Source organism: Salvelinus alpinus, chromosome 11 (genome assembly GCF_045679555.1).
Source record: "Salvelinus alpinus chromosome 11, SLU_Salpinus.1, whole genome shotgun sequence".
In the NCBI taxonomy this organism is placed as follows: Eukaryota; Metazoa; Chordata; class Actinopteri; order Salmoniformes; family Salmonidae; genus Salvelinus; species Salvelinus alpinus.
The window spans coordinates 7,156,104-7,177,835 of NC_092096.1; the positions used below are offsets into that span (position 1 = coordinate 7,156,104).

The 21,732-nt window shown below is 50.0% G+C and overlaps 1 protein-coding gene across 2 annotated transcripts in view; it reads left to right on the forward strand.

Annotated features, from left to right (window-relative positions):
• Positions 1–1,463: 1,463 nt before the first annotated feature.
• The window catches only part of kiaa0930, a 63,933-nt gene continuing 43,664 nt past the window's right edge, over positions 1,464–21,732 (forward strand). The window contains exon 1 of one of the 2 annotated variants that reach the window (XM_071331629.1): positions 1,464–1,853. In XM_071331629.1, the coding sequence (XP_071187730.1) occupies positions 1,709–1,853 (145 nt within the window). In that variant the 5' untranslated portion in view covers positions 1,464–1,708. The remainder of the gene's footprint in view (positions 1,854–21,732) is intronic. The other variant, XM_071331628.1, reaches the window with a different exon arrangement.

Sequence of the window (21,732 nt, forward strand, 5' to 3'; positions counted from 1 at the left end):
CGGTGCCAGTATAGCGTCTGTGACAACATGGGCAGCCCCATTGAGGTTACAACCCATAGGAATCCTCAACCAGTTGACTACTTTGACTACTTTCAACTGTCAGAAGCATGGTGAAAGCCTTCAATGTCGATGCCCATGCCTAAAATCGCCTTTTGGCCACTAGAGGCCTCTAGCATTCTCTATGGTCTCACATTAATATTTGAGTCAATCTACAACATGATTTTTATCGGGCCATTCTTCATCATATCGTGCGATAAGCGCTGAACCAGGCTGTTTATGGAAGATTGACATGAACTATTGACATGATTAGGCTGTGTGTGATGATGCCTTGGCTTGTACAGTAGTAGGCCTACGTTCTGACATTAGAAAACGGACAGGCTGTGCTTGTAGCCTACTGTACTGGCTGTGCTTGTAGCCTACTGTACTGGCTGTGCTTGTAGCCTACTGTACTGGCTGTGCTTGTAGCCTACTGTACTGGCTGTGCTTGTAGCCTACTGTACTGGCTGTGCTTGTAGCCTGATGTACTGGCTGTGCTTGTAGCCTGATGTACTGGCTGTGCTTGTAGCCTACTGTACTAGCTGTGCTTGTAGCCTGATGTACTGGCTGTGCTTGTAGCCTACTGTACTGGCTGTGCTTGTAGCCTACTGTACTGGCTGTGCTTGTAGCCTACTGTACTGGCTGTGCTTGTAGCCTGATGTACTGGCTGTGCTTGTAGCCTACTGTACTGGCTGTGCTTGTAGCCTACTGTACTGGCTGTGCTTGTAGCCTGGTGTACTGGCTGTGCTTGTAGCCTGATGTACTGGCTGTGCTTGAAGCCTACTGTACAGGCTGTGCTTGTAGCCTGATGTACTGGCTGTGCTTGTAGCCTGATGTACTGGCTGTGCTTGTAGCCTGGTGTACTGGGTGTGCTTGTAGCCTGATGTACTGGCTGTGCTTGTAGCCTGATGTACTGGCTGTGCTTGTAGCCTACTGTACAGGCTGTGCTTGTAGCCTACTGTACTGGCAGTGCTTGTAGCCTACTGTACAGGCTGTGCTTGTAGCCTACTGTACTGGCTGTGCTGCAATTGACAGTTGTTGATTGTCTGGAGAAAAAAAACAAGAAACACGTTTATAACTAATTTCATCTAGAACTTGGAGGAACCCTGAAAACGGAAAAAAACGTATCGTACCAATTCCGTCATCTTCGGAGACCAACGGGAGCTCGCACCGAATATCCGCTGCCCCCCCCTTCCCGTCAGCTCGAGACCAACGGCAACATCATAGGCCTGTCCCGCTGATCCACACGCGAGAAACGTATCTAAGAGAGATACATGCATTTGATTTGTTACAACGTGTCTGGTATTTGACTGTTTGCTAGAATGGAAATGTTCACCCAAAATATCAATTTATGAGAAATCGACGAAAATGGGTCACTTTTCCTTTAAATGTTCTCTGTTGTTCTGCATAATATCCAGGAAGTGTGAGCGCATTCCTCCCCAGCTGATCTAGAGAGCCAGACGGAAGTCTCCTACTCAAGGGGCTTTAACATTCAGCGGTGACCAGACAAGAGGACAGTGCGATTGGTAAATATTGTCTGGAATTAATCCAAGTGGATTATCAGTGGGTGGTTTTAGTGGAGACACGGCGCGGTATCCCCACCGACTCGGTCTTTCTCCCTGTCGGTCGGGTGGATCTGCCGTGGTAGGACTGTCATGAGCCCGGGCTGGGAATGGCATCCGTTCCCAGTGTTTGTAAGAAGGTCGGACCGGTGGAGGAGGAGAACGGAGAACCGGATCATTCTCTGCAAGAGATGTTAAAGGCGATCGCCGACGAACGGAACCGTCTTACTATCAGACAAGAAATTAGTGGACTTGGTGAGTAGACGTTTACAATTTTCACTGTTGAATTGATTCGGTTGGTGAGTGGCCTATCGCGACTTGTAATATCGCCAACAGTAGCTTGTTAGGTTACACGCTTCCAGTTCATCAGTTATGTGACTTTGTGACTGTAATTTGTAATGGACTATCTGTGCAGTCTAACTCTCGAAAACCCCTTGTTATTATCTGTAGGGGTTTTCAGCAGTTAAACCTAGCTTTCCCCCGCGGTTGGTTGCTTGTGAACTAGCCTACAAATTCCGACTGTTTTTAACGTTTAGAAACGTTTAGAAACGTTAAATCGTCGCTTGCGAAACGGTTGCTGGTATATCAGCGAGAGAGAATCTTTCTATTCAAAAAGACACACTTACTGGAGCAGTTTAGCACAGATCCAGTAAGCGGTGTGCCTCCGGTTGAGGAACGACACTTCCTCCCCAGTGACGCTTACCCACAGGTGTTAGGAACACGCAACATGTAAAGTGTTGGTCTCTATGTTTTATGAGCTGAAATAAAAGATCACATAAATGTTCCATACTCACAAAAAGTTTAGCTCAAATGATGTGCACAACTTTGTTTACGTCCCTTTTTAGTGAGTATTTCTCCTTTTCCAAGATAATCCATCCACCTGACAGATGTGGCATTACAAGAAACTGATTAAACAGCATGATCATTACACAGGTGCACCTTGTGCTGGGGGACTCTAAAGGCCACTCTAAAATGTGCAGATTTGTCACACAGCACAATGCCACAGATGTCAACATTTGAGGGAGTGTGCAATTGGCATGCTGACTGCAGGAATGTCCACCAGAGCTGTTGCCAAATATTTTAATGTTAATTAATACTCTACCATAAGCCGCTTCCAAAGTGCATTATTATTTTAAAGCAGTGCATTGAGTTACAGGCATGCTATGCTTTAATTGTAAAGGGATGGAAACCCAAAATGATCTATATCAGAATGTTTTAATAGCATTTTCTCCATAAACAACACAAATGTTTTCTATCATAGCTACAGCTGATCAATGTTTCAGCAGGCCTGCTCCCTCTGATCAGTGTTTCAGCAGGCCTGCTCCCTCTGATCAGTGTTTCAGCAGGCCTGCTCCCTCTGATCAGTGTTTCAGCAGGCCTGCTCCCGCTGATCAATGTTTCAGCAGGCCAGCTCCCTCTGATCAATGTCTCAGCAGGCCTGCTCCCTCTGATCAGTGTTTCAGCAGGCCTGCTCCCTCTGATCAATGTTTCAGCAGGCCTGCTCCCTCTGATCAATGTTTCAGTAGGCCTGCTCCCTCTGATCAGTGTTTCAGCAGGCCTGCTCCCTCTGATCAGTGTTTCAGGAGGCCTGCTCCCTCTGATCAATGTTTCAGCAGGCCTGCTCCCGCTGATCAATGTTTCAGCAGGCCTGCTCCCTCTGATCAATGTTTCAGCAGGCCTGCTCCCTCTGATCAGGTTTCTGAAACAAATGACGATGCTTCATGGCTTTAGACAAGGCTGTCTGTGTGTATCATAGTGCACCTACCAGGGGACTGATGAGGAATGAGGGAGCCTCTGGCCCTTAACATTTACATTTAAGTCATTTAGCAGACGCTCTTATCCAGAGCGACTTACAAATTGGAAAGTTTCATACATATTCATCCTGGTCCCCCCGTGGGGAATGAACCCACAACCCTGGCGTTGCAAGCGCCATGCTCTACCAACTGAGCCACACGGGACCTTAACAGTCGGCTATAGTGTTGTACAACTTGTGATATCCATGTGAGTGTTATTGCATCCCCAGGCCACCAGACTTGTCCCTGACCAGGAGAACGGGGGGGGGGATTCTATCTGTTGATATCTGGGTGTTCAACTTTGGCATCAGGAAGTTAATTTTTGGACCTTTTTGAAAACCACATGATAGAAACATTGATGTTTCAGGCGATACGACAGCAACCGTAGGGGAACTCGGATCATGAATTAGCAACAACATCAGTAACTGTTGTTTTTCAATGTTTCTGTACCGTCGCTGCCTCCTGAGAGAGACCATTCTCATTGTAATGTCACCCACAGCTGCACACCTGAGAGAGTCCATTCTCATTGTAATGTCACCCACAGCTGCACATCTGCCTCAAGGCAGATTATCATATGAAGGGCATATGAGCTCCAGCGAGGTTATTCATGAATAAAAACGAACCCGAATCATTAATTTAAAAGCAGCCCGAAAGCATCTGGTGTGGAAACAGAACGGGTGTATTCATTAGTGCACATCGGGGAAAAACAGAAACGTTGCACAATTTCAGGTGTGTCCCTTTTACGTTTCAGCACCTCTGTTTCCGTTTGCCTCCTAGGGATTAAACCCCACGCTCGTCAACAGGCCTCTAGTTGGCGATGAGGCACGAGGGGGGTGTGGGATATGGCCAATATACCACGGCTAACAGGATATCCTGTGTTCTTCGGCACATCCATGTTGTGCTGTTCAAGATAACACATTCCTGTAAAATGGGCCTTTTGTAACTAGGCAGGTCTATTCTACTGTCAGTACTGTAAATACAGTATTTTATTTATTTAACCTTTTTATTTTACTAGGCAAGTCAGTTAAGAACAAATTCTTATTTACAATGACGACCTACCTGGGGAACAGTGGGTTAACTGCCTTGTTCAGGGGGCAGAACAACAGATTTTTACCTTGTCAGCTCGGGGATTCGATCTAGCATCCTTTGTTACTGGCCCAACGCTCTAACCACTAGGCTACCTGCCTCTTCTAACCACTAGGCTACCTGCCTCTTCTAACCACTAGGCTACCTGCCTCTTCTAACCACTAGGCTACCTGCCTCCTCTAACCACTAGGCTACCTGCCTCCTCTAACCACTAGGCTACCTGCCTCTCCTCTAACCACTAGGCTACCTGCCTCTCCTCTAACCACTAGGCTACCTGCCTCTCCTCTAACCACTAGGCTACCTGCCTCTCCTCTAACCACTAGGCTACCTGCCTCTCCTCTAACCGCTAGGCTACCTGCCTCTCCTCTAACCGCTAGGCTACCTGCCTCTCCTCTAACCGCTAGGCTACCTGCCTCTCCTCTAACCGCTAGGCTACCTGCCTCTCCTCTAACCGCTAGGCTACCTGCCTCTCCTCTAACCGCTAGGCTACCTGCCTCTCCTCTAACCGCTAGGCTACCTGCCTCTCCTCTAACCGCTAGGCTACCTGCCTCTCCTCTAACCGCTAGGCTACCTGCCTCTCCTCTAACCGCTAGGCTACCTGCCTCTCCTCTAACCGCTAGGCTACCTGCCTCTCCTCTAACCGCTAGGCTACCTGCCTCTCCTCTAACCGCTAGGCTACCTGCCTCTCCTCTAACCGCTAGGCTACCTGCTTCCTCTAACCGCTAGGCTACCTGCTTCCTCTAACCGCTAGTCTACCTGCTTCCTCTAACCACTAGGCTACCTGCCGCCCCTAGTATACTGTATGACCAATGTGGACTGAAGACAGGATTATCTGTCTGAGTGTCAAGGTGAATGTGAATGGAACATCTAGTCTCCAAAAAGTAATTGGTTCAACAGCGTAATCTGAGGGATAACCTCAGAACACTGATCTGCATTCTACACTAGAAACGTGGTGATTTGCTAAGCAATGTCCCCCTCCACCCCATCACCAGACAAGCGTTTGTTTGTCTGTTTGTTTGTCTGTTGTGGTGATTTGCCAAGCGTTTGTTTGTCTGTCAGTAGTGGTATTGTTCTGTCAGGGACGTGTCATCTGTATTCCGGTCTCAGTATGATGTCACCGCAGAGCGCCGGGTCTCCTCGTGCCAATATGACGTCACCGAAGAGCGCCGGGTCTCCTCGTGTCAATATGACGTCACCACGCAGAGCCCCGGGTCTCCTCGTGTCAGTATGACGTCACCGAAGAGCGCCGGGTCTCCTCGTGTCAATATGACGTCACCGCAGAGCGCCGGGTCTCCTCGTGTCAATATGACGTCACCGCAGAGCGCCGGGTCTCCTCGTGTCAATATGACGTCACCGCAGAGCGCCGGGTCTCCTCGTGTCAATATGACGTCACCGCAGAGCGCCGGGTGTCCTCGTGTCAATATGACGTCACCGCAGAGCCCCGGGTGTCCTCGTGTCAATATGACGTCACCGCAGAGCGCCGGGTGTCCTCGTGTCAATATGACGTCACCGCAGAGCGCCGGGTCTCCTCGTGTCAATATGACGTCACCGCAGAGCGCCGGGTCTCCTCGTGTCAGTATGACGTCACCGCAGAGCGCCGGGTCTCCTCGTTTCAGTATGGTGTCTTTCTCTCAGACATTTTACGCATCTAATCAATAGCTCTGTTACTGTTGTCGCTGAAGGATTCGGATGGATGGACAACATGTAACATCTAATGCCTAGTTGTAAGCCAGTATGAATAGCCAGTGTCCGGAACAAGGTAGCACGTCTGGTGAACAGGTCAAGGTTCCGTAGCTGCAGGCAAAACAGCAGCGACTGGATCAGCAGCACGACCAGGTGGACTGGGGACAGTCAGTAGTCATGAGACCAGGTAGTCCTGGGGGATGGTCCAATGGCTCAGGTTCTTCTGGAGGAGAGAGAGAGGGAGCATATTGAAGATCACACAGGACACCAGATATAACAGACTGACCCTGGCCTCCCGGCACATAGACTGTTGCAGCATAGATACTGGAGACTGAGATGGGGGAGGGGGGCCACTGTGGCCCTGTCTGGTGATGGGGGGGGCACTGTGGCCCTGTCTGGTGATGGGGGGAGGGGGGGGCACTGTGGCCCTGTCTGGTGATGGGGGGGGGGGGGGGGGCACTGTGGCCCTGTCTGGTGATGGGGGGGGCACTGTGGCCCTGTCTGGTGATGGGGGGGGGGGGGGCACTGTGGCCCTGTCTGGTGATGGGGGGGGCACTGTGGCCCTGTCTGGTGATGGGGGGAGGGGGGGGCCCTGTCTGGTGATGGGGGGAGGGGGGGCCCTGTCGGGGGAGGGGGGGCCCTGTCTGGTGATGGGGGGGGGGGGGGCCACTGTGGCCCTGTCTGGTGATGGGGGGGGCACTGTGGCCCTGTCTGGTGATGGGGGGAGGGGGGGGCCCTGTCTGGTGATGGGGGGAGGGGGGGCCCTGTCGGGGGAGGGGGGGCCCTGTCTGGTGATGGGGGGGGGGGGGCCACTGTGGCCCTGTCTGGTGAAGGGCAGTAGGAGTAGTGCAGAACCCTTTTCTATGTGGGATTTAAAAACAGGAACAGCATCATCCGCTGTGAAAGCTTCCCTCTGACCATGGCTTTCCAAAGGGTATTATAGGTTACAGTGTTTTAAAGGTTAGAGATAACCAAGGTGTTGACACCATTTTGTTGTTGATTGGCTTCCACACGTTGTTCTGTGGGGCCCTGCTTGGGGGACCTGCTTGGGGCCCCTGCTTGGGGCCCCTGCTTGGGGGACCTGCTTGGGGGCCCTGCTTGGGGACCTGCTTGAGGACCTGCTTGAGGACCTGCTTGGGGCCCCTGCTTGGGGGACCTGGGGGACCTGCTTGGGGGACCTGCTTGGGGGCCCTGCTTGGGGGCCCTGCTTGGGGGCCCTGCTTGGGGACCTGCTTGAGGACCTGCTTGGGGCCCCTGCTTGGGTCCCTGCTTGGGTCCCTGCTTGGGGGACCTGCTTGGGGACCCTGCTTGGGGGACCTACTTGGGGGACCTGCTTGGGGCCCTGCTTGAGGACCTGCTTGGGGCCCCTGCTTGGGACCCTGCTTGGGGGCCCTGCTTGGGGGCCCTGCTTGGGGGCCCTGCTTGGGGGCCTGTTTGGGGGACCTGCTTGGGGACCTGCTTGGGGGCCCTGCTTGGCTGTGATGTGGAGTCAGTAACAGTCAGATGCAGCATGGTATGAGGACTCTACTGTCTCTATAGGACCCTGGTCCCCCGTATCAAGAATGCTGTATGGCTCCGATGGGCACGGCCAAACAGATGGGTTTTGGGTTCGTGGTGTGTGGAGCGTGTGGAGCGTGTCTAATTTGGCAAACATATTCTGTCGGCCCGTCAAGACTTCATCTGATCTTTTTTGTTCGTGAAAATAGATGGACACGTGATCTCTCCTGTCCGTCAACGTAGAACTCCCGTTGAGGGAGCTTTTGGATATCACGGATCGAGATCAACAGGCCAGTTGGCCACGGTCCTCTGACTCCCTGCACCACTACCCAGTCCTCTACTCTAGTTACTGATGGTCCTGACTCCCTGCACCGCTACCCAGTCCTCTACTCTAGTTACTGATGGTCCTCTGACTCCCTGCACCACTACCCAGTCCTCTACTCTAGTTACTGATGGTCCTCTGACTCCCTGCACCACTACCCAGTCCTCTACTCTAGTTACTGATGGTTCTCTGACTCCCTGCACCGCTACCCAGTCCTCTACTCTAGTTACTGATGGTCCTCTGACTCCCTGCACCGCTACCCAGTCCTCTACTCTAGTTACTGATGGTCCTGACTCCCTGCACCACTACCCAGTCCTCTACTCTAGTTACTGATGGTCCTCTGACTCCCTGCACCACTACCCAGTCCTCTACTCTAGTTACTGATGGTCCTCTGACTCCCTGCACCACTACCCAGTCCTCTACTCTAGTTACTGATGGTCCTGACTCCCTGCACCACTACCCAGTCCTCTACTCTAGTTACTGATGGTCCTCTGACTCCCTGCACCACTACCCAGTCCTCTACTCTAGTTACTGATGGTTCTCTGACTCCCTGCACCACTACCCAGTCCTCTACTCTAGTTACTGATGGTCCTCTGACTCCCTGCACCACTACCCAGTCCTCTACTCTAGTTACTGATGGTCCTCTGACTCCCTGCACCACTACCCAGTCCTCTACTCTAGTTACTGATGGTCCTCTGACTCCCTGCACCACTACCCAGTCCTCTACTCTAGTTACTGTCGTGGAAAATCATTTTCAAATACAACGCTTACCAGAACTTTTAAAATCAAACATGCTCTTTATTATAACTGTACAGCCCACTGGCATGTCCCCGCGGAACACACCCCGCGGAACACACCCTTTCTCAGAACTCCAGCTACTCTATTTATACACATAGTATTGTCCGTCCCCTATGAAGTCATTCACCACCATCTGCTTTCAATTTGTTTATAATAGTGGCTGGACCCTCTATCCCAGCGTGTCCAATTTCCTCTAGGCGTCACTCTGTCTGACATGTATGTTTGTAATAGAATGGTCAAACCATATGTCTAGTGTCCAATTGCTTTTAGGCGCCACTCTGTCTGACATGTATGTTATTATGTCTATGTCTGCTCTGGTACCTCAATGGTGGAACAAACTCCCTCACGACGCCAGGTCAGCGGAGTCAATCACCACCTTCCGAAGACACCTGAAACCCCACCTCTCCAAGGAATACCCAGGATAGGACAAAGTAATCCTTCTAACCCCCCCCCCCTTAAAAGAGTTAGATGCACCATTGTAAAATGGTTGTTCCACTGGATATCATAAGGTGAATACACCAAGTTGTAAGTCACTCTGGACAAGAGCGTCTGCTAAATGACCCAAATGCAAATGTAATTATACTGTTCACCTATCTTATACCTCTATATGTTATCCATGTGTGTAATTGTACTCCTACATTACTGATGGTCCTGACTCCCTGCACCGCTACCCAGTCCTCTACTCTAGTTACTGATGGTCCTCTGACTCCCTGCACCACTACCCAGTCCTCTACTCTAGTTACTGATGGTCCTCTGACTCCCTGCACCACTACCCAGTCCTCTACTCTAGTTACTGATGGTCCTCTGACTCCCTGCACCACTACCCAGTCCTCTACTCTAGTTACTGATGGTCCTCTGACTCCCTGCACCACTACCCAGTCCTCTACTCTAGTTACTGATGGTCCTCTGACTCCCTGCACCACTACCCAGTCCTCTACTCTAGTTACTGATGGTCCTCTGACTCCCTGCACCACTACCCAGTCCTCTACTCTAGTTACTGATGGTCCTGACTCCCTGCACCACTACCCAGTCCTCTACTCTAGTTACTGATGGTCCTCTGACTCCCTGCACCACTACCCAGTCCTCTACTCTAGTTACTGATGGTCCTGACTCCCTGCACCACTACCCAGTCCTCTACTCTAGTTACTGATGGTCCTCTGACTCCCTGCACCACTACCCAGTCCTCTACTCTAGTTACTGATGGTCCTGACTCCCTGCACCACTACCCAGTCCTCTACTCTAGTTACTGATGGTCCTGACTCCCTGCACCACTACCCAGTCCTCTACTCTAGTTACTGATGGTCCTCTGACTCCCTGCACCACTACCCAGTCCTCTACTCTAGTTACTGATGGTCCTCTGACTCCCTGCACCGCTACCCAGTCCTCTACTCTAGTTACTGATGGTCCTCTGACTCCCTGCACCACTACCCAGTCCTCTACTCTAGTTACTGATGGTCCTCTGACTCCCTGCACCACTACCCAGTCCTCTACTCTAGTTACTGATGGTCCTGACTCCCTGCACCACTACCCAGTCCTCTACTCTAGTTACTGATGGTCCTCTGACTCCCTGCACCACTACCCAGTCCTCTACTCTAGTTACTGATGGTCCTCTGACTCCCTGCACCACTACCCAGTCCTCTACTCTAGTTACTGATGGTCCTCTGACTCCCTGCACCACTACCCAGTCCTCTACTCTAGTTACTGATGGTCCTCTGACTCCCTGCACCACTACCCAGTCCTCTACTCTAGTTACTGATGGTCCTCTGACTCCCTGCACCACTACCCAGTCCTCTACTCTAGTTACTGATGGTCCTCTGACTCCCTGCACCACTACCCAGTCCTCTACTCTAGTTACTGATGGTCCTCTGACTCCCTGCACCACTACCCAGTCCTCTACTCTAGTTACTGATGGTCCTCTGACTCCCTGCACCACTACCCAGTCCTCTACTCTAGTTACTGATGGTCCTCTGACTCCCTGCACCACTACCCATTCCTCTACTCTAGTTACTGATGGTCCTCTGACTCCCTGCACCACTACCCAGTCCTCTACTCTAGTTACTGATGGTTCTCTGACTCCCTGCACCACTACCCAGTCCTCTACTCTAGTTACTGATGGTCCTCTGACTCCCTGCACCACTACCCAGTCCTCTACTCTAGTTACTGATGGTCCTCTGACTCCCTGCACCACTACCCAGTCCTCTACTCTAGTTACTGATGGTCCTCTGACTCCCTGCACCACTACCCAGTCCTCTACTCTAGTTACTGATGGTCCTCTGACTCCCTGCACCGCTACCCAGTCCTCTACTCTAGTTACTGATGGTCCTCTGACTCCCTGCACCACTACCCAGTCCTCTACTCTAGTTACTGATGGTCCTCTGACTCCCTGCACCACTACCCAGTCCTCTACTCTAGTTACTGATGGTCCTCTGACTCCCTGCACCACTACCCAGTCCTCTACTCTAGTTACTGATGGTCCTCTGACTCCCTGCACCACTACCCAGTCCTCTACTCTAGTTACTGATGGTCCTCTGACTCCCTGCACCACTACCCAGTCCTCTACTCTAGTTACTGATGGTCCTCTGACTCCCTGCACCACTACCCAGTCCTCTACTCTAGTTACTGATGGTCCTCTGACTCCCTGCACCACTACCCAGTCCTCTACTCTAGTTACTGATGGTCCTCTGACTCCCTGCACCACTACCCAGTCCTCTACTCTAGTTACTGATGGTCCTCTGACTCCCTGCACCACTACCCAGTCCTCTACTCTAGTTACTGATGGTCCTCTGACTCCCTACACCACTACCCAGTCCTCTACTCTAGTTACTGATGGTCCTCTGACTCCCTGCACCACTACCCAGTCCTCTACTCTAGTTACTGATGGTCCTCTGACTCCCTACACCACTACCCAGTCCTCTACTCTAGTTACTGATGGTCCTCTGACTCCCTGCACCACTACCCAGTCCTCTACTCTAGTTACTGATGGTCCTGACTCCCTGCACCACTACCCAGTCCTCTACTCTAGTTACTGATGGTCCTGACTCCCTGCACCACTACCCAGTCCTCTACTCTAGTTACTGATGGTCCTCTGACTCCCTGCACCACTACCCAGTCCTCTACTCTAGTTACTGATGGTCCTGACTCCCTGCACCACTACCCAGTCCTCTACTCTAGTTACTGATGGTCCTCTGACTCCCTGCACCACTACCCAGTCCTCTACTCTAGTTACTGATGGTCCTGACTCCCTGCACCACTACCCAGTCCTCTACTCTAGTTACTGATGGTCCTCTGACTCCCTGCACCACTACCCAGTCCTCTACTCTAGTTACTGATGGTCCTCTGACTCCCTGCACCACTACCCAGTCCTCTACTCTAGTTACTGATGGTCCTCTGACTCCCTGCACCGCTACCCAGTCCTCTACTCTAGTTACTGATGGTCCTCTGACTCCCTGCACCACTACCCAGTCCTCTACTCTAGTTACTGATGGTCCTCTGACTCCCTGCACCACTACCCAGTCCTCTACTCTAGTTACTGATGGTCCTCTGACTCCCTGCACCACTACCCAGTCCTCTACTCTAGTTACTGATGGTCCTCTGACTCCCTGCACCACTACCCAGTCCTCTACTCTAGTTACTGATGGTCCTCTGACTCCCTGCACCACTACCCAGTCCTCTACTCTAGTTACTGATGGTCCTCTGACTCCCTGCACCACTGTCTATTCTCTTTGACGAGGTAGTCTGTCTATTCTCTTTGACGAGGTAGTCTGATCTATTCTCTTTGACGAGGTAGTCTGTCTAATCTCTTTGACGAGGTAGTCTGTCTAATCTCTTTGACGAGGTAGTCTGTCTAATCTCTATGACGAGGTAGTCTGTCTAATCTCTTTGACGAGGTAGTCTGTCTAATCTCTTTGACGAGGTAGTCTGTCTAATCTCTTTGACGAGGTAGTCTGTCTAATCTCTTTGACGAGGTAGTCTGTCTAATCTCTTTGACGAGGTAGTCTGTCTAATCTCTTTGACGAGGTAGTCTGTCTAATCTCTTTGACGAGGTAGTCTGTCTAATCTCTTTGACGAGGTAGTCTGTCTAATCTCTTTGACGAGGTAGTCTGTCTAATCTCTTTGACGAGGTAGTCTGTCTAATCTCTTTGACGAGGTAGTCTGTCTAATCTCTTTGACGAGGTAGTCTGTCTAATCTCTTTGACGAGGTAGTCTGTCTATTCTCCTTGACGAGGTAGTCTGTCTATTCTCTTTGACGAGGTAGTCTGTCTATTCTCTTTGACGAGGTAGTCTGTCTATTCTCTTTGACGAGGTAGTCTGTCTATTCTCTTTGACGAGGTAGTCTGTCTATTCTCTTTGACGAGGTAGTCTGTCTATTCTCTTTGACGAGGTAGTCTGTCTTCTCTTTGACGAGGTAGTCTGATCTATTCTCTTTGACGAGGTAGTCTGATCTATTCTCTTTGACGAGGTAGTCTGTCTAATCTCTTTGACGAGGTAGTCTGTCTAATCTCTTTGACGAGGTAGTCTGTCTAATCTCTTTGACGAGGTAGTCTGTCTATTCTCTTTGACGAGGTAGTCTGTCTATTCTCTTTGACGAGGTAGTCTGTCTATTCTCTTTGACGAGGTAGTCTGTCTAATCTCTTTGACGAGGTAGTCTGTCTATTCTCTTTGACGAGGTAGTCTGTCTATTCTCTTTGACGAGGTAGTCTGTCTATTCTCTTTGACGAGGTAGTCTGTCTTCTCTTTGACGAGGTAGTCTGATCTATTCTCTTTGACGAGGTAGTCTGATCTATTCTCTTTGACGAGGTAGTCTGTCTAATCTCTTTGACGAGGTAGTCTGTCTAATCTCTTTGACGAGGTAGTCTGTCTAATCTCTTTGACGAGGTAGTCTGTCTATTCTCTTTGACGAGGTAGTCTGTCTATTCTCTTTGACGAGGTAGTCTGTCTATTCTCTTTGACGAGGTAGTCTGTCTAATCTCTTTGACGAGGTAGTCTGTCTATTCTCTTTGACGAGGTAGTCTGTCTAATCTCTTTGACGAGGTAGTCTGTCTAATCTCTTTGACGAGGTAGTCTGTCTAATCTCTTTGACGAGGTAGTCTGTCTAATCTCTTTGACGAGGTAGTCTGTCTAATCTCTTTGACGAGGTAGTCTGTCTAATCTCTTTGACGAGGTAGTCTGTCTAATCTCTTTGACGAGGTAGTCTGTCTAATCTCTTTGACGAGGTAGTCTGTCTATTCTCTTTGACGAGGTAGTCTGTCTAATCTCTTTGACGAGGTAGTCTGTCTAATCTCTTTGACGAGGTAGTCTGTCTATTCTCTTTGACGAGGTAGTCTGTCTATTCTCTTTGACGAGGTAGTCTGTCTATTCTCTTTGACGAGGTAGTCTGTCTATTCTCTTTGACGAGGTAGTCTGTCTATTCTCTTTGACGAGGTAGTCTGTCTATTCTCTTTGACGAGGTAGTCTGTCTATTCTCTTTGACGAGGTAGTCTGTCTATTCTCTTTGACGAGGTAGTCTGTCTATTCTCTTTGACGAGGTAGTCTGTCTATTCTCTTTGACGAGGTAGTCTGTCTATTCTCTTTGACGAGGTAGTCTGTCTAATCTCTTTGACGAGGTAGTCTGTCTAATCTCTTTGACGAGGTACCATGTCTGGCTGTGTGTGTGTGTTCCTCTGTGACAACAGTATGTGTTTTATGTTGTAGTTCCCTGTTTGACAGACCACATCAGAGCGCTGGTCTTGTGGTATGAAGTCAACTGAACTAGTCACATTCAGGCCTAACATTTTGACTGAGGAAACACAAGAATAGATTTGGGTAATTTCTACTTCTCCTGTTGTCATGAGGTGTTCTAGAACCGTGTTCAGGAACAGAACAGAGCAATGTTCTAGAACAGAGCAATGTTCTAGAACAGAGCAATGTTCTAGAACAGAGCAATGTTCTAGAACAGAGCAATGTTCTAGAACAGAGAGCCGTGTTGTAGGACAGAGAGCCGTGTTGTAGGACAGAGAGCCGTGTTGTAGGACAGAGAGCCGTGTTGTAGGACAGAGAGCCGTGTTGTAGGACAGAGAGCCGTGTTGTAGGACAGACAGAGAGGGATGTTGAATTTCTGCTGAGTGACCGCCGATCTAATCCTAAAGTTATTTCTGGCTGTAGGTAAAATCGTTCTGAGAAAATAATGTAAGAAACGACAACAATTTTCCAATCTAAGCCGACTAGAAAGTGTGCGCCCTCAGGCCTGGAGGGAAGCTAAAGTAAAGCACACTTTATTGGCTCAAACAGCCAACCCCCTTAATAAGGGTTGGTAACAGGCTGATTGGTTGGCCTTCCCTCCAGGCCTGAGGGGGCAGACTTTCTAGTAGGCTTAGATTTGGAAAACATGGCAAATAGTAGTGGCCATATCATCCGCTATTATCCTCTGTAATTTACCATCCAAGTTGACAGACCGCGGTGGCTTGTTGTTGATAGACAACAATAAAGCTTTTAACTGTCATTATTTATGTAATTTATCTTTGTTTCATAGTGTAGTTTGTTTAATTTTTATTCCGTTTAGTCACAGGATTTCTCAATTTGCGGTACGTTTGCCCATCGGCTGTACAGCCAGACTTATTTGCGATTCCTTTTGCCTCATCCCTCTCAACCATATCAATCAATCAACAGGGATTTAACGTTTTTTAAAGTTATTTTCTTACTTTCTTATTAGTAACTGCAATGTGCAGCGTCTGGTTGTTCCTCATTACACACCACAGACCAGCAAATATTATTTATAAAACCTTGTCCGAGAGAGATTTACACAGTTATCGAGACGTCTGTTTGTTGGCACATGTGTTCCCAAGTCTCTACAGTCAGTCTGCATCAAGCAGACTCACTGATAATGTGTCTACATGTGTTCCTGAGTCTCTACAGTCAGTCTGCATCAAGCAGACTCACTGATAATGTGTCTACATGTGTTCCTGAGTCTCTACAGTCAGTCTGCATCAAGCAGACTCACTGATAATGTGTCTACATGTGTTCCTGAGTCTCTACAGTCAGTCTGCATCAAGCAGATTCACTGATAATGTGTCTACATGGGTTCCTGAGTCTCTCCAGTCATCAGACTCACTGATGATGTGTAAACAGCACCAAGACATGCTCTCTCCTGACACCAACCACGGCCCTCCCTGCTTCCACACTCTCAATTTAAGGGCTTTATTGGCATGGGAAACTTATGTTTACATTGCCAAAGCAATTGAAATAGATAATTTAAAAAAAATTAACAGTAAACATTACACTCACATTTCTTTTAAATGTTTAAATAGGGACATTACTAATGTCATATTATGTGTATATACAGTGTTGTAATGATGTGCAAATGGTTAAAGTACAAAAGGGAAAATAAATAAGCATAAATATGGGTTGTATTTACAATGGTGTTTGTTCTTCACTGGTTGACCTTTTCTTGTGGCAACAGGTCACAAATCTTGCTGCTGTGATGGCACACTGTGGAATTTCACCCAGTAGATATGGGAGTTTATCAGGACTGAGTTTGTTTTCAAATTCTTTGTGTATCTGTAATCTGAGGGAAATATGTGTCTCTAATATGGTCTTACATTTGGCAGGAGGTTAGGAAGTGCAGCTCAGTTTCCACCTCATTTTGTGGGCAGTGAGCACATAGCCTGTCTTCTCTTGAGAGCCATGTCTGCCTACGGCGGCCTTTCTCAATAGCAAGGCTATGCTCACTGAGTCTGTACATAGTCAAAGCTTTCCTTAAGTTTGGTTCAGTCACAGTGGCCAGGTTCATCTCTCTGTAGGTGATGTCTTTGTTATGGAAGGTTTGGGAATCGCTTCCTTTTATGTTGTTGTAGAATTTAACGACTTTGTTTTTCTAAGTGTGTTTGTGTTGAAGAGGGACCCTGTCTCACCCCACGACCCTGTCTCACCCCACGGCCCTGTCTCACCCCACGGCCCTGTGGAAAGAGATGTGTGTTCCCTATATAGTACACTACTATAGACCAGAGCCCTATTCCCTATATAGTACACTACTATAGACCAGAGCCCTATTCCCTATATAGTGCACTACTTTAGACCAGAGCCCTATTCCCTATATAGTGCACTACTTTAGACCAGAGCCCTATTCCCTATATAGCACACTACTATAGACCAGGGCCCTATTCCCTATATAGGGTACTACTATAGACCAGAGCCCTATTCCCTACATAGTGCACTACTTTAGACCAGGGCCCTATTCCCTATATAGTGCACTACTTTAGACCAGAGCCCTATTCCCTATATAGGGTACTACTATAGACCAGAGCCCTATTCCCTACATAGTGCACTACTTTAGACCAGGGCCCTATTCCCTATATAGGGTACTACTATAGACCAGAGCCCTATTCCCTACATAGTGCACTACTTTAGACCAGGGCCCTATTCCCTATATAGTACACTACTATAGACCAGAGCCCTATTCCCTATATAGTGGTACTACTATAGACCAGAGCCCTATTCCCTATATAGTGGTACTACTATAGACCAGAGCCCTATTCCCTATATAGTGCACTACTATAGACCAGAGCCCTATTCCCTATATAGTGGTACTACTATAGACCAGAGCCCTATTCCCTATGTAGTGGTACTACTATAGACCAGAGCCCTATTCCCTATATAGTGGTACTACTATAGACCAGAGCCCTATTCCCTATATAGTGCACTACTATAGACCAGAGCCCTATTCCCTATATAGTGGTACTACTATAGACCAGAGCCCTATTCCCTATATAGTGGTACTACTATAGACCAGAGCCCTATTCCCTATATAGTGGTACTACTATAGACCAGGGCCCTATTCCCTATATAGTGGTACTACTGTAGACCAGAGCCCTATTCCCTATATAGTGGTACTACTGTAGACCAGAGCCCTATTCCCTATATAGTGCACTACTATAGACCAGAGCCCTATTCCCTATATAGTGGTACTACTATAGACCAGAGCCCTATTCCCTATATAGTGGCACTACTATAGACCAGAGCCCTATTCCCTATATAGTGGTACTACTATAGACCAGAGCCCTATTCCCTATATAGTGGTACTACTATAGACCAGAGCCCTATTCCCTATATAGTGGTACTACTATAGACCAGGGTCCACAAGGCTACTGTTCTCTTGTATCTGTGTCTGTGTCACGTCGGAAAACAACAGGCCCTCCCTCCTCACCTCTCCTCCCTCCTCACCCCCTCTCTCTCCCCTCTCCTCCCTCCTCACCCCCTCTCTCTCCCCTCTCCTCCCTCCTCACCCCCTCTCTCTCCCCTCTCTTCCCTCCTCACCCCCTCTATCTCCCCTCTCCTCCCTCCTCACCCCCTCTCTCTCCCCTCTCCTCCCTCCTCACCCCCTCTCTCTCCCCTCTCCTCCCTCCTCGCCCCCTCTCTCTCCCCTCTCCTCCCTCCCTCACTCCTCGCCCCCTCTCTCTCCCCTCTCCTCCTTCCCTCCCTCCTCGCCCCCTCTCCTCCCTCCCCCCTCTCCTCCCTCCTCCCCTGTCCTGTGTTGTGTAGTGAGGGGAGTGCAGAAGGCTGTGAAGGGAGAAACAGTGATCTCATGGTTGAGTCCAGAGGACAGATCAGAGGTCACTTCCTGCTGCTGTCAGCATCCTGGAGAAACCCTCCTCACCTCCCTCCCTCTCTCCTCCCTCCCTCCTCACCTCTCACCTTCCCCTCTCTCTCCTTTTCTCCTCCCTCCTCACCTCTCTCCTCCCTCTCTCTCTCTCCCCCTCTCTCCCCTCCCTCCTCACCTCTCACCTTCCCCCTCTCTCTCCCCCTCTCTCCCTCCTCTCTCCCTTCCCCCCCTCTCTCCCACTCCTCTCCCTCCCCCTCTCTCCCTCGTTGTTTTTCCATGACGGGCCAGATATAGAGGGGAGAACAGAGGACAACACTGCAGGACAAGGTCAAACTCATCAGTCGTATCCAGGATTGTCTCACTATCTGCCAGACAGCAGTGTGTCTGTCACTTATAGCCAGTCTTGTGTTCCTCTGGTGTGGAAGAGGTATTGATTTGGAATCAGAGTTCTCCTCTGTCCTCCTCCAGGCTCAGGATGAGACACAGGCTGTGTCCCAAATGGCGCCCTACTCTCTCATTTCTCGTCTCTCTGCTCTCCTTTCTCGTCTCTCTGCTCTCCTTTCTCGTCTCTCTGCTCTCCTTTCTCGTCTCTCTGCTCTCCTTTCTCGTCTCTCTGCTCTCCTTTCTCGTCTCTCTGCTCTCCTTTCTCGTCTCTCTGCTCTCCTTTCTCGTCTCTCTACTGCTCTCCTTTCTCGTCTCTCTACTGCTCTCCTTTCTCGTCTCTCTACTGCTCTCCTTTCTCGTCTCTCTGCTGCTCTCCTTTCTCGTCTCTCTGCTGCTCTCCTTTCTCGTCTCTCTGCTGCTCTCCTTTCTCGTCTCTCTGCTGCTCTCCTTTCTCGTCTCTCTGCTGCTCTCCTTTCTCGTCTCTCTGCTGCTCTCCTTTCTCGTCTCTCTGCTGCTCTCCTTTCTCGTCTCTCTGCTGCTCTCCTTGCTCGTCTCTACTACTCTCCTTGCTCGTCTCTACTACTCTCCTTGCTCGTCTCTCTGCTCTCCTTTCTCGTCTCGCTATATAAGAATAGGGTGCCATTTGGCACGGAGCCTGAGCCACACAGTGATGAACAACCTCTGTGGGGATTCTCTCCTCCAATCAGCATCAGGGGGAAAGAGTTGTAGAGGTTCTGTTGTGACACAACAAGGGATGACAGGGTAGAGGGTCTGTTGTGACGTGACACAGCACGGGATGGCTGGGTAGAGGGTCTGTTGTGACGTGAAACAGCACGGGATGGCAGGGTAGAGGGTCTGTTGTGACGTGAAACAGCACGGGATGGCTGGGTAGAGGGTCTGTTGTGACGTGAAACAGCACGGGATGGCTGGGTAGAGGGTCTGTTGTGACGTGAAACAGCACGGGATGGCTGGGTAGAGGGTCTGTTGTGACGTGAAACACCACGGGATGGCTGGGTAGAGGGTCTGTTGTGACGTGAAACAGCACGGGATGGCTGGGTAGAGGGTCTGTTGTGACGTGAAACAGCACGGGATGACTGGGTAGAGGGTCTGTTGTGACGTGAAACAGCACGGGATGGCTGGGTAGAGGGTCTGTTGTGACGTGAAACAGCACGGGATGGCTGGGTAGAGGGTCTGTTGTGACGTGAAACAGCACGGGATGGCTGGGTAGAGGGTCTGTTGTGACGTGAAACAGCACGGGATGGCTGGGTAGAGGGTCTGTTGTGACGTGAAACAGCACGGGATGGCTGGGTAGAGGGTCTGTTGTGACGTGAAACAGCACGGGATGGCTGGGTAGAGGGTCTGTTGTGACGTGAAACAGCACGGGATGACAGGGTAGAGGGTCTGTTGTGACGTGAAACAGCACGGGATGGCTGGGTAGAGGGTCTGTTGTGACGTGAAACAGCACGGGATGGCTGGGTAGAGGGTCTGTTGTGACGTGAAACAGCACGGGATGGCTGGGTAGAGGGTCTGTTGTGACGTGAAACAGCACGGGATGGCTGGGTAGAGGGTCTGTTGTGACGTGAAACAGCACGGGATGGCTGGGTAGAGGGTCTGTTGTGACGTGAAACAGCACAGGATGACAGGGTAGAGGGTCTGTTGTGACGTGAAACAGCACGGGATGACAGGGTAGAGGGTCTGTTGTGACGTGAAACAGCACAGGATGACAGGGTAGAGGGTCTGTTGTGACGTGAAACAGCACAGGATGGCTGGGTAGAGGGTCTGTTGTGACGTGAAACAGCACGGGATGACAGGGTAGAGGGTCTGTTGTGACGTGAAACAGCACGGGATGGCTGGGTAGAGGGTCTGTTGTGACGTGAAACAGCACGGGATGGCTGGGTAGAGGGTCTGTTGTGACGTGAAACAGCACGGGATGGCTGGGTAGAGGGTCTGTTGTGACGTGAAACAGCACGGGATGGCTGGGTAGAGGGTCTGTTGTGACGTGAAACAGCACGGGATGACAGGGTAGAGGGTCTGTTGTGACGTGAAACAGCACGGGATGGCTGGGTAGAGGGTCTGTTGTGACGTGAAACAGCACGGGATGGCTGGGTAGAGGGTCTGTTGTGACGTGAAACAGCACGGGATGGCTGGGTAGAGGGTCTGTTGTGACGTGAAACAGCACAGGATGACAGGGTAGAGGGTCTGTTGTGACGTGAAACAGCACGGGATGACAGGGTAGAGGGTCTGTTGTGACGTGAAACAGCACAGGATGACAGGGTAGAGGGTCTGTTGTGACGTGAAACAGCACAGGATGGCTGGGTAGAGGGTCTGTTGTGACGTGAAACAGCACAGGATGACAGGGTAGAGGGTCTGTTGTGACGTGAAACAGCACAGGATGGCTGGGTAGAGGGTCTGTTGTGACGTGAAACAGCACAGGATGGCAGGGTCTCAACACACACTTTCTTCATGCGTCTCATTCTCTTATCTCTCGCTCTCTCTACGCTCTATTACCCGGCGAAGTTAAAGCTTAGTGTTTCACTTCCTGACTCTCCCTCTCCTGTGTCCAACTGTGCTGGCAGCGTCTCTCCCGTCTTTTAAGAACAAGGTCATCCACTCCTAACTGACTCTGGAGCCAGACCAGAGGTTACTTCCTGTCTCTGTCTCCTCTTCTCTCTACAACACTGACTCTGGAGACCAGACCAGAGGTAGCTTCCTGTCTCTGTCTCCTCTCCTCAACACTAACTGACTCTGGAGCCAGACCAGACCAATGTGACCTGGACAATGTCACACCAGGTCACACCAGGTCACACCAGATCCACTTCGGTATTCAATGTTTGTCCAGGTCACACCAGATCCACTTCAATATTCAATGTTTGTCCAGGTCACACCAGATCCACTTTGGTATTCAATGTTTGTCCAGGTCACACTAGATCCACTTCGGTATTCAATGTTTGTCCAGATCACACCAGATCCACTTTGGTATTCAATGTTTGTCCAGAT